The sequence below is a fragment of the Petaurus breviceps genome, unplaced genomic scaffold, assembly GCF_028583685.1.
Source record: "Petaurus breviceps papuanus isolate PSGF00001 unplaced genomic scaffold, PetGlider_PUasm1.0 90515, whole genome shotgun sequence".
In the NCBI taxonomy this organism is placed as follows: domain Eukaryota; kingdom Metazoa; phylum Chordata; class Mammalia; order Diprotodontia; family Petauridae; genus Petaurus; species Petaurus breviceps.
In genome coordinates, this window is record NW_027187269.1 from 498,692 (window position 1) to 512,351 (window position 13,660).

The 13,660-nt window shown below is 36.6% G+C and overlaps 2 protein-coding genes across 11 annotated transcripts in view; one reads left to right on the plus strand and one right to left on the minus strand.

Moving 5' to 3' along the window:
* Positions 1 to 13,660, minus strand: part of ATP5PF (ATP synthase peripheral stalk subunit F6) — a 393,425-nt gene that overhangs the window by 79,175 nt on the left and 300,590 nt on the right. The gene's annotated exons all lie outside the window — the stretch shown is intronic.
* Positions 1 to 13,660, plus strand: part of GABPA (GA binding protein transcription factor subunit alpha) — an 87,827-nt gene that overhangs the window by 70,009 nt on the left and 4,158 nt on the right. For 9 of the 10 annotated variants that reach the window (XM_069062955.1, XM_069062952.1, XM_069062954.1 and 6 more), the window contains 4 exons: positions 133 to 327; positions 1,500 to 1,559; positions 3,249 to 3,389; positions 3,659 to 3,851. In XM_069062955.1, coding sequence (XP_068919056.1) covers positions 133 to 327; positions 1,500 to 1,559; positions 3,249 to 3,389; positions 3,659 to 3,851 — 589 coding nt within the window. The remainder of the gene's footprint in view (positions 1 to 132; positions 328 to 1,499; positions 1,560 to 3,248; positions 3,390 to 3,658; positions 3,852 to 13,660) is intronic. The other variant, XM_069062959.1, reaches the window with a different exon arrangement.

Here is a 13,660-nt window from a genome sequence, read left to right on the forward strand (position 1 = left end):
TTGACGACTTTATTACTGGTTATTTTTCACGTTGATAAGTTTTAACTGTAAGAAATAGCATATGCTGTCCAATATGAATAAGGTATAGCAAAACAGGCTTTAACTAATGGAGATTTCTTACCTTGTTTTTAGATCCCATACAATGGTCAACAGACCAAGTCCTCCATTGGGTGGTTTGGGTAATGAAGGAATTCAGTATGACTGATATAGACCTACCTACACTAAGCATTTCAGGAAGAGAATTGTGTAGTCTCAACCAAGAAGATTTTTTTCAGAGGGTCCCACGAGGAGAAATTCTGTGGAGTCATTTGGAGCTCCTTCGAAAATGTATGTTAAATCTATCATATATTGTGTAAATTTGTTAACTTCAGTCTTTTATAACTTTTATTTAAGAATCCATCTCAATTTTTATTTTCACCTTAAGTGCCATTTCAAATGTTTAAGATTTTCTTTTGTGTGAATGTGATATTTTGCAGAATTTTAGAGTTGGAAAGGTCCTTGGAAATCATCTAACCCAATCCATTTGCATTAATTGCATTCTCTGAAACAAAATGGGCAACTAGTCATCCAGCTTTTCTTTGAAAATCTCCAGTGAAGGGGACCCCACTACCTCACAAGGAAACCCATTCCATTTTAATTAGTTCTAATTGTCAAAAAAAAATGTTCTTTACATCAAACCTAAATTTGCCTCTTGGCGTCATCTACCCTTTCCTCCTAGTTCTGCCCTCTGAGGACAAGTAGGATAAATCCAGTTCTTCTTTTTCATGACATTCCTTAAAAGATTTGAAGACTGCTATTACATATCCCCTAACTCTTCTCTGTGCCAAACATCACAAATTCCTTCAACCAAGCCTCATGTGGTATGACCTCAAGGCCTTTCACCATCCTGGTTACCCGCCTGTGAATGTTTTCCAGCTTCTCAATGTCAGTCAATAAGCACTTACTAAGTTTATACCAGGTTCTTACTGATCTAAGAGATAGAGGTACAAAAAAAGGCAAAAACCATCTGAGTAGAGAACAACGTAGTAGGATTATCAGCTCATTAGTCCTTAACATTATAATTTAATTCAGCCTAAGATCACATAGCTTTTTCAGGTGTTGTAATTGTTACATTGTTGATTGATATTGAACAATTCCTCCATCTTATACTTCGTCATATTATAGTTTAACATAGTTCTTTACATTTAGAGAACCATAGTTCTCAAAGTTTATTTCTGCTTGTTAAAATTATGTTTGTATATTATGTTTATATATATTAAAATTCTGTGTGTAGTAGTAATGGAAATTTTCTCCCATTGCTAGTTATAATTTATTCTTTACAAACAAATAAAAATATCAATTACCATTGTTTATAACATCAGCCAAAATCATCATTAAATTTTTTAATCATATTTTCTTCATTTTTTGAAAAAACACTTGGCTTCAGGTTTACCTATTAACTTGGGTTTTACATTGAGCAAAATTAAATGATGATTAATATTTTTTTCTTTATTCTTCAGATGTATTGGCTAGCCAAGAACAACACATGGGTGAAATAGCAACAGTTACTATTGATCAACGTGAGTATATAGGTCTATAGTTTATCGGTTTAAAATGGTTTCCTCACTTAGAAGAAAAAACATTTTATTTCTTAAAAGCAAATTACAAACCTTTTTGAATCAACTTTATAAATATAATTTACTATATTTTAAGCCTTAGTTTTCATTTAGTTTGTTACTTGCTAGTCCATAACTAAATTTAATATTTCTTAGTTTACAGCATTCATTTCCACAAGATTTTGATTTACAAATTTTCTCCCCATCTTTCCCCTACCCACCACCCCAAAACAGCAATCCCACTGTATATCCCCTCCCCCAATCTGCTCTCTCCTGTATCCTCCCACATCCCCACTCTGACTTTCCAAGATGGATCTCCATACCACAGTGCCTGTATAAAATTTGATATTTCTTTAAATCATTTATTCATTTGTTATGCTAACAACTAGTTAGAATAGTTGATCAACAGAATTTTCCTATATTTGGAAAATATAAAAAGTATAGAATATGTGCTTATGTAGTTACAGTGTAATAAGACATAACATAGTATTTCGCCAATGCGATACCCACAGTAGCTGCTACGAATATGCAAGCATATTCTCATGTTTGAATCGCAAAATATAACAGATTCTTTACATGGAAGACAGAACCAAAACGTTTATTCAAACACCAGAAAGCCAAATCTGTCATAGCAACAAAGAAAATCTATACACAATAACAACCCAGGGGGCACCGCCATCCCCAAGACTTCCCCCTGCTAGGGCCTTCCCACAAATAAATACTCATGGTGAAGTTGCTTGCTTCCTCTTTCTCCCTCAGCTTTAACTGCTCTGACCAACTTCTTTTCTGCTCTGCTTCAGCTCTGCCTCTTCCTGCTCCCTCCCTCCTGTTCCAGTCATTCAACAAGTTCCTCCTACCACAGGCTTCATGTGACTTAGGCTTCCATGTGACTTAAGCAGGTCACATGGGCCTATTAATGGATGAAAAGATCTTCCCATTTACATTACATTACACATAGTATTGTTGTTTTTAATGAGACCTGTGATTTCATTGGTGTAGGAAGTTGCCAGTGAGGAATATCCTCTACCAAGACAGATCAGCACCTTCTCTGAAATTTATAATCTTAAAGAATTGCCTGGGTTACTGAAAAGTTAAGGGATTCACTTGGAATCGTACAGCTAGTGTGTGTCAGATATCTCGAATCCAGGTCTTCCTGGCTCCAAGACCACATGATTAACCATTACTTCACACTGCCTTTTCATAGTATAGATAAAAAGTGTCAAACTCAAATAGAAAGGGATTCCTATGGCCCACATAGTAACTTAGAAAACCACAAATTAATATAATCTGTATTGTTCTTTTTTCATAGTTAAACATTTTCCAATTTTAATTTAATCTGGTTGGTTTTGCAGGTGAGAGTTTGACACCTCTAGTGTCAATTTCAGTCCCATATATATCATTGTGACTCATTTTTCAAAAGGAGAATCAAGTTGAATATATGCCAAGTCATTTGTATAAAACATATTATTTATCATAATGCTAAAAACTTTGGATCTTTTTCTTGTCAAGTTATCTTGTGACTGTCAAGATACTGTCTTTTCCTAAAACTAAGTTAAAGGAAAGGAATTAAGATAAATTGCATGTATGTTTTCCCAGAATATTGTGCATGTCTTTTATTAGGAAATTATAACTGCTTTTTCTGTTATGTTTCAGCTGTTCAGATTATACCAGCATCAGTACAGCCCACCACACCAACCACCATTAAAGTTATAAGTAGTAGTGCAAAGACAGCTAAAGTACAAAGAGCACCACGAATTTCTGGAGAGGATAGAAGTTCACCTGGAAACAGAACTGGTATTTTCCTACCTTCTTTATTATCAAGTATTTACATTCCTAATATGTTATCCAAATTACATATGTATGTTAGAATCGTATCTGGGAATTTTCATTACAGATGAACTATAGCATGAAAATGGAATTTCCTCTCAAGGGGGATTCAAGTAGTAAGCAAGTATTTGTATTGCTAATATCAGTGGATTGTAAACCAAAGGAATATATTACTTATTTATTCTTTGTTCCACGTATAAGAATGATGGTTGTGGCTTCTAACTCTATCTGAATAGGAAATAATGGACAGATTCAACTGTGGCAGTTTTTATTGGAACTTCTTACTGACAAAGATGCTCGAGACTGCATTTCCTGGGTTGGAGACGAAGGAGAGTTTAAGCTAAATCAGCCTGAATTGGTAGCACAAAAATGGGGACAGCGTAAAAATAAGCCTACTATGAACTATGAGAAACTTAGTCGGGCTTTAAGGTAAGTAATTTGCTCAATTTTTTGGAACTTTTTTTCAAAATAACTGTTGTTTAGACTTGCTTCTCACCTATTATATTGTAGAAATCAGGAATTGTGTAAACATAAAAATATCTGTGTAAAAAAATGTTATAAAATATTTGTATAGTTTCTTTAAAATCCTGTTTTTGCCCTTTTCCATTATTTCTATTTTATTAAGATATTTAATATCAACAAAAACTAAAACTGATACTTTCTTACAAGCTGATTTTTAAAATTATATTTAAAATTACTGCTTTTGAGGCACATATAACTTTTTGGTTTATTGTTATACTTTCTAAATCTGCTATAATTTTAGGAAATAAAATTTCACAGTTTTTAAAAATTATAATTGTTTTTATGATACTAGAAATGAAACCAAAACTTTTTTTTTTTAATTTTTGCTTTTTGGAGGGGCGATTGGGGTTAAGTGACTTGCACAAGGTCACACAGCTAGTTTTGTGTTAAGTGTCTGAGGCCGGATTTGAACTCAGATCCTCCTGACTCCAGGGCCAGTGCTTCATTCACTGCTCCACCTAGCCAGCCCAAAACCAAAACTTTTAAAGACATAATCTTTTGGGGATGCCAAGAAAACAAAGCTATTTTTTTTGTTTTGTTTTATAACTGTGACAGTGAGCAGATTTTCTTGTTTGCATAGCTGACTAGAGTATGTAGATAATTTATGTCAGTAGAAGGAAAAATAAAACCTGATCTAAACCTGGAATTTTTTAGTTTAAAGGTAGCTGGGTGTCTACCTACTCTAATCCATACTCAAAAAAGAATCAGCACTACAATGTGCCCAACAAGAAGCCATCTAGACTCTGCTTGAAGACCCCTAAGGACAGATGTTACCTCCTAAGGCATCCCATTCTACTTTGGGATTGCTTAAATTGTTAGAAAATTTTTTTCCTGACATCAAACTTAATTTTTCCATTAAACTTTATGAAGTCCTATTAGGGCAGAGCAAGTTTAATCATTGTTTTACATAATAGCCTTTCAGATACTTGAAACCATATCATCCCTGTCTTATCCACCAACCTGTGAATCATCTTTTTACTGAGCTAAATATCCCCAGTTCCTTATATCAGTCCTTGTACACAATGAACTCAAAGGCCCTTCGCTATCTTGGTTTAAGTCAGTCAGAAAGAATTTATTTACTGCTTCTGCCAGAGACTGTTCTAAGTATGGGGATATAAAGAACAATAAAAGTAATTACCTGCTTTCAGGGAACTAACAGTCTAGTGAAGGAGACATATAAACAACCATGTACAAGATGCCCGTCAGATTGAAAATAATAAACAGAGAGAAGGCACCTGGCATTAAGGATCATTAGCGAAGGCTTCTTACAAGATGTGAGATTTTAGCTGAGACTTGAAAGTTAGGAGTAGGAATGAGGAGGGAGATCATTCCAGCCATGAGAAGCAGCCAGTGAAAATGCCATGAGTCAAGAGATGGCATGTCATGTGTGAACAATAGCAAAGAGACCAGTGGTACTGTATTGTTGAGGGAAGGGGAGGTGGTAGGTAAAAGGAGTAAAAATACTGGAAAGATAGGAAAGGGCAAGGTAATGGAAAGCTTTAAAAGCCAAACAGAAGATTCTGTATTTGATTTTGGATGTAATGGGGAGCCACTGAAGTTGATTGATTGGGGTGGGGGGGCAGTGATATGGTCCAACTTGCTCTTTAGTAAAATGAACCTGAAAGCTTTGTGGAGAATGGACCGAAATAAGGAGAGACTTGAGGCAGGAAGACAAGCCAGGAGGCTGTTGCAGTAGTTCAGGACCTAAGTGATGAGGGCTTGCACCTGAGTGTTGACTATCAGGGTGTGGGGTGGGGGAAACACATATAAAAGATGCTGGGATGGTAGGAATGACTAACTTGGTGACTGATTGGTTATGGGGTGGGGGAGGAGGGAGAATGGAAGGTGGTAGAAAGTGAGAAGACAAAGGTGACACCTGGGTTGTGAGCCTATGTGACTGGGATAGGGAAGTTAGAAAGAGAGGAGGATTTTAGAAAAAAAGTAAGTTTAGTTTTAGACATGTTGAATTTAAAATGCCTAAGAGTTCTAATGTCTATTAGACATAATAGACATAGTTCTAATGTCTAATAATCAGTTTGAATTGTGAAATTGGAGGTCAGGAGAGAGGTAGGTTAGGGCTAGGGTAACTATCTGAGAATAATTTGCATGGAGATGAGAGCCGAAATCATGGGAGCCAATGAGATCATCAAGTGAAATAATATAAAAGGAAAAGATAAGAGAGCCTAGGACAGAGCCTTGAGGATATCCTTGGTCAGTGGTCATGACCTGGATGAAAATCTGTCAAAGAACACTGAGATGGAGCCAGTTAAAGAGATAGAGAGGCAGAAGTACCAGGAGGAAGATGTCATGAAAACCTAAGGAGTACATTGCCCTTCAGTTTGTCACTATCTTTCCTAAACTATGCTAACTAGTCACCATCACTTTCTTTTTCTTGAAAAATGTAACTTTTAGAGCAAAAGTAGAAATCATTAGCGCACTGAATTTTACAGTCCATTAAAACCTCTGGACCTTTTTCAGACAAACTGACAACTTTATTTCTTTCCTTCTGGAATTTGTGAAGGCAGTTTTTAAAGAAAAAAAATCTTGGGGTGGCTAGGTGGTGCAGTGAGTAAAGCACTGGCCCCAGAATCAGGAGGACCCAAGTTCAATTCCGGCCTCAGACACTTGACACCCACACCAAAAAAAAGTAGCCGTGTAACCTTGGGCAAGTTACTTAACCCCAATTGCCCTCCAAAAGGCAAAAAAAAAAATCTTTTTTCAGTCAGCAAAAATCTAATCTTTCTCCCTCATATTTTCTCCCTCCTCAATTAAGAATGGGGGGAAAAAAAAAAAAAACCCTGGTTGCTAACAGATAGTCAAGCAAAACAGATTTCCACATTGGCCATGATTAAAAGAATGTGTGTGTGTGTGTGTGTGTGTATGTGTGTACACACATACATATACACATTTACATACTCACACACTCATGTACACATGACTCATTCTTCACTTTGTATCTTTTACCTGTGTCAGGAAGTAGGTAGCATGTTTCATTGTTATACTTGGTCATTGGGCTGATCAACATCCCTAATTTTTTCAAAGTTGTTTGTCTTTACCATATCATTGTCAAGATTCTATACATGAATATCATGATTCTTCTCACTTCATTCTGTATCACTTCATGCAAGTGTTCCTAGCTTGCTCAGAAATTATCCTCTTTATTATTTCTTACAGTACAATAGTATTCATTACGTTTTATACCATACTTGTTCAGCTATTTCCCCACTGATAGCCACTCCCCTCAAACTCCCATTCTTTGCCACCTCAAAAGAGCCATGAATATTTTTGTACATCTTTTAAGAGATTGCTTTGCTTAGGACTGATCCCTCACTTAATCTTTCAGTCTTCTAATTCCCTATCCTCCCTCTCTCTGTTGAGTGAAATGCATTTTTCTTTACTCTGTGTGTGTGTGTGTGTGTTCTTCACTCCTTTGATCGGTTCTAGTAAGAGTAAGGTTCAGTTGCCCCCTTACTCCCATCCTCCTTTCTGTATGGATCTCTCTTATGCACCCTGATTGTGAGATAATTCTCTAACCTCAATTTTCCATTCTTCTCTTAAGAACAAAATGTGACATAACCACTACAAAACCATCTGTCTAATTAGAATCCCTTTTTTTTGCCTTTTTTTAAGGGCAGTTGGGGTTAAGTGACTTGCCCAAGGTCACACGGCTAGTTTTTGTGTTGAGTGTCTAAGGGCAACTCCGAACCCAGGTCCTCCTGACTCCAGGGCCCGTGCTCTGTTCACTGCGCCACCTAGCCACCCCTAATTAGACTCCTTCTTATAGTCCCTGATGAGGGTAGGATTCAGAGGAAACACATATATCATCTCTCCATATTAGAATGTGAGCCTTCTTTGTTTACTCCTTTATCATTGTTTATTTCTGTTATCTCTTTATGTTTTTCTTAACTCCTGTGTTTTAACTTAAGAATTTTATGTAGTTCTGGTCTTCTCATCAGCAATGTTTGGAAGTCCTCTATTTCATTAAAGGTCTGTTTTTTGTTTTGGGTTTTTTTTTTCCAGTAGGATTCTACCAGGTTTTTTGAATGAATTTTTCTTGACTTTAAGCCTATATCTTTTGCCTTTTAGAATATCATGTTCCAAGTTCTATATTCCTTTATAGTGGTGGCTGCTAAGTCATGTATGATCCTGACTGACTCCTCAGTACTTTCTTTTTGAATGCTTAGAGTCTTTTTTTCTTTGACTTGGCAGCTCTGGCCTTTGGGCTTTAATGTTCCTATGAATTTCCATTTTGAGGTTTCTTTCAGGAGGTGATCAGTGAATTCTTTCTATTTATATTTTGCTCTCTGTTTTCTCAGTTCTAGGCAGTTTTTTTTTTTATGATATCTTGAGGTATAATGTCTAGACTCTTTTTATTTTTTGGCATGACACTCAAGTAATCCAATGATTTTTAATTTCTCTCTCCTCAATCTGTTTTCCAGGTCAGTCGTTTTGCTGTAAGATTCCTTATCTTTTTTCCCTTTTTTCAGTCTTCTGACTTTGTTTTAATATTTCTTACATCTCATGGAATCATTTTAACTTCTATTAGTTCTATTCTAGTTTTCAGTGAGTTTTTTGCTTTGGCAAATTTTTGTGGTTCTTGTGCCAGATTGTTAATTCACTTTCCAAACATTTTTATCCATAGCTCTGTTTTTGTCCTGTGTTTTCCTCTGGTATTCTCAATTCATTTATAAAATTTTTTTTTGCTTTTTTTTTTTTTGAAGGGCACTTGGGGTTAAGTGACTTGTTGAAAGTCACACGGCTAGTAAGTGTGTCAAGCCCCTGAGGCTGGATTTGACTCAGGTACTCCTGACTCCAGGGCTGGTGCTCTATTCACTACACCACCTAGCCACCCCTATAAAAACATTTTTTTTTGTGGGGGGGCAGGGCAATTGGGGTTAAGAGAGTTGCTCGAGGTCACACGGCTAGTAAGTATTACATGTCTGTGGCTATATTTGAACTCAGGTTCTCCTGACTCCAGGGCCAGTGCTCTATTCACTGCACCACCTAGCTTTCCCTGTAAAAACATTTTTTAGCTGTTGCTTTATCTGTTTTAGGAATTATGGTTGAATTTATGCCCAGGCTGTGTTTTCCTTTGAGGCATTGCTTATAGATTTTTTGGAGTCATTCTCTTTTTCTGACTTTTGTGTCTTGAGCATCCCTAATTACTTTTTATGGTAGGATTCTTTTTTTTTGTTTGTTTGCTTATAAATTTTTACAGCCTACCTTCTGATTTTATACTGTATGTTAGGGTCTAGGTTCTGTACATATCTGGAGAGAAGATCTGGATTGGTCCTGTTGTTGCTTGGTTGGAGAAAATTAAAGATTGTGTTATTCCAGGCTCTTAGGACCATAGGCTAGTGACCTGCAAGCTTTCAGTGCTCCCAGAGTTGTCTGATGAAAGTCTCATTGCCATCCCCTGGTCTGAGCTGCAAGTTCCTGACCTGGATTTGGATCCTCATTGTAGCCTTTTCACCAAGTCCAAATTTTACAGAACAGATCATTTTATTAAGGGGATTTCTTCTATGAGGTTTGGATTCGTCAAAGGGGCTGCATTTGACCTAGAAGGCCACATGTGGCCTTGAGGCCTCAGGTTCCCCACCCCTGAGAGTGTTACATGCTGCTGCATGATCCTAGCTAGATCTTGACCTCAGTATCCAGAGACTTATGTCTATCTTCCCTATGCTAATTTGGTCTGAAATAATGACTCATTCTAACTTTTTCTTGGATTTCCACATCAGGATTCAATCTAGTGTATTTTGTGGATCTATTTGGAGGAATTGGTGGATATAAAGGAAAATACTGCTTCTTACTCTCTCTGGAGCATTTTTTTTTAACCCAAATACAAGATTACCTTTTTCCTTGTTAAATTTCATCTTATTAAATTCAGCCCAGTGCTAGAGCTAGTGAAGATCATTTTGGATCTCAGTTTTTATCCACCATGTTATATATTCTTTCTAACTTTGTGTGTTATCTTCACATTTGCAAACATGCCATCTGTGAATTTATCCAGGTTATTGGTAAAAAATCTAAAGAGGAAGGACCAAGCACAGATAATCTCAGGGCACTGCACTAAATATTTATTTTGTCAACATTGGACCACTAACAGTTACTTTATGAGTCTGACCATTCATTCAACCAGTTCTGAAACCATCCATCATGTAACTGATGCTTTTCTATCTTTATCGTTTTTTTTATCTTTTCCACAAAAAGATTAGGAATTGTCACTTATAGGAAACAAAAGAATATAAACATGGGAGAAAGGGAGAACAGAACTAGGTTCTTGCTGATCATTCAGATCCTATAAAAGACAGTTCAAACAACATTGTATAAAGTAATACTTTACATCTATAGAAAAAGAATGCCACACTAGAGAGCTAACACCTTATGGCTCTAACTGCCTCACAGGAAATATGGCCCTATTGGGGATTCTCCTCCAAATTAATGGCTTCTTGTTCCCTATAACCTGAAGGCACTTTTTAATTCTCTTTCTCTAAAGCATTTCTAAGAAAAACTATAATATATTTCTGGATTTGTGATTTGTACCATCTGATTTATTCTTTTTTTTTTTTTAAGCAATCAGGGTTAAGTAACTTGCTCAAGGTTACACGGCCAGTTATTTCTGGGTGTGGTGCTGAGTGTCTGAGCCCGGGATTTGATCTCCAGGTCATCCCAACACTGGAGCCGGTGCTCTTACTCACTGAGCCACCTGGCCGCCCCTAAGCAATTGGGGTTAAGTAACTTGCTCAAGGTTACACGGCCAGGTGTTTCTGGGTGGGTGCTAAGTGTCTGAGCCCGGATTCGACCTCCAGGTCCTCCTGACACTGGAGCCGGTGCTCTTACTCGTTGTGCTACCTGGCCGCCCCCATCTGATTTATTTTTATCATGCCTCTGACTGGCTTTGTGATCTTGGACATATCACTTTGCTTATCTGGGATGTCAGTTCCTTCATCTTTAATTAGGGGAGGAAAAAAAAGGGGGGGAAGGGACTTGGTGACCTCCAGGTTCCCTTTTACCTCTAGGTTTTTGTGCTCTTGCTCCCAGCTTACATGGCTCTTTTCAGATCTCAGCTAAAGATTCAACTTCTACAAAAAGCCTTTCCCAGGCTTCCTTAATCTTTGTGCTGTCCATCTGAAGTTGCCTCCAATTTATATTGTGTCTGTCTTATTCATACATAATTATTTTGCTGTTTCCATTATTAGACTATGAGCTTCTTGAGAGCAGGGACTGTCTTTTGCCTTTCTTTATATCTCCAGCCTTTAACCCAGTTCCTGGCACATAGTAGTTAGTCAGCAAATGCTAGTTGATTGACTAACTGACCTGTGGCAGAATCATGTTTTTTGGTGGGATTAAACTGAACAATGGGAAGGTACATAAAAGGGGAGAAAATCAGTGGGAATGTATGATGTTTCCTTATCCAGTCAATGGTAAACAATGAAGAGAAAATAACTCTTTTAATATCTCAGGAAGAAAAGGACCTATGGGAGAAGCAGTAAGGTGACAGGAAGAGATGGAAATAGGGTGAAGAAGGTGGGAAATCTCGATTGACTAGCAGTAGAGGGTCACACTAAACAATACTTTCATGAGAAGAGAGAAATATTCTATACTGTTAGATATGAGGACCTTAGCACTGGTTCCCAAAGATTTTTGTTCCTTGAGTCCCTTTCAACAACTACCTCAACAAAAACCTGTTGGAAACTCCTCGGGTGATTTCATGTGCTATTCAAAATATTATTTTAGATTTATTCATTAAGTACTTAAAATAACTACAGTGAAAATTTTTGCCCCCAAAAACTCCAAATTAAATTTTACATTATTTAACTATAATTTACAAATCTTTTTATTCTACCTACAATTATGAAAATTTTAGAAGTAAAATGAATTTTAACATAACTATAATTTTATGTGAGACGTTCTGTAAGAATTAAATAATCCAGCAAGACCTCATCTGCTTTTGTTATCTACAAAACTTCATATCACATTTCTTTATTTTACATATTTTTAATACAAATAACATATAATAAAAATAAGTTCCAGTAAGCTACATTGGAAAGTGTCTAATAATCTTATATAAACTTAATTTCAGTGTTGGACATTTCACTGAACATAAGTTTTGCAGTACTTGACTCACCACCAGAAAAACAGTTTTAAATCTTGTTCTCTAGTATATCCATATGTTTTTTATGTACAACAAGAATAAAGTGAAACTGCTTACTCACACAAATATATGGTAGAATTGGTAGGAGGATTTCATAAGCTCTTGTCTTGAGAGATGAAAATTCATTTTTTATTTTTAGCTCCCTAGCCAATCAAAAAATATCTAGTTAAAATGCAAAATGTTTACTTTTTTACTGGCTAATGACGAGCACTGTATTGTGTCAAATATACTCAAAGTTTATTTACATATATTGCTTCATTTTAAAAAAATATTTATTTGTAAACTAATCCTTGCAAGGAAATAATCTCATTGGACATGACTTCTCTTCTACCACTGACACACTGGCTACTTTCTTAGAGAACTTAGTGAACAAATGAAAAGCAGTGTTGCCAACCAATTCAATTGAAAACTCACTAGATCAAAGAATAATGAAGTAAGGCCAGCCAGGTAGCACAGCAAGTAAGAGCACCAGCTCCAGTGTCGGGATGACCTGGGGATGGAATCCCGGGTTCAGACACTTAGCACCCACCCAGAAACACCTGGCCAAATTTGAGCAAGTTACTTAACCCCGATTGCTTAAAAAAAAAAGAATAATGAAGTAATTGGAGGGTGTTTAAATTGGAAAACAGCCTTAATATTGCAGTGAGAGGCAATATAGGCTTTGCTTCTGCAGAACTTTAGTAATGGCTTCTAATGTACATGCTACAAGAATGCTAATGTTCCTAACACCTTGGTTAAGTGATTATACAGCTGGTCAGGTATTATTTCAGGTTAACAGAGTGTAGGGACGAGGGAGCGTGTGCAGCATGGTGCAGTGTACAGAATACAAATGAGGGTATGGACAATGCATTTGCCCATCTGTTAGGGATGGGTTTGTGATCAAATGTTGAATCCTCATAGCAATTTAAAACAGTTTGACAATGGATTTAGAAACTGCAAGAACACATTGAGCTTTGTCAGTGTCAGCATTTGTGGTAAGTGCTGTAAGTGGTCAGCATTTGATGTAATTGCTGTATAAACGTTAAAGTCATTGTCCACATGATCATGATGGTTCCAAATTGCTGCAGAAAAAGTCCTATGGTGTTTCAAACACCCATATGCTTGTCACAGGGGAAAATATATTTAGAACATTTCTTGCATAAGATACAATTAAAGATTTTTAACATATATCCTTTAGACCATTACTGTGAACCCTTAAGGGGTTCATGTAAGAAACACTACATGGAAACTACTGATCTGTAGGGATTTGGTGCTTAAAGAGATTGCTACCTCCGAGAGAGGACTGTACATCCATGGATAACATCCTGCATTAGGAAAAAGGGAATAATAGCTACTAGAAGCACCTGACACACAGAAGCATGGAAAGGCAGGCACCTAAAGAGGATATTTCAGAGCAAAAGGGGGGAAAATGATCATGAGGAGGGCAGGAAGTTATAATGAACTATATAATAATCAGGATCACAGCAAAGTTTCTACCATAGGGCAATACTTTTATTCTATCTCTTGAAGAAATTGATACTTCCAAGAGTGAGGAGGGTAAGTAAGATACGTAAGAATAATA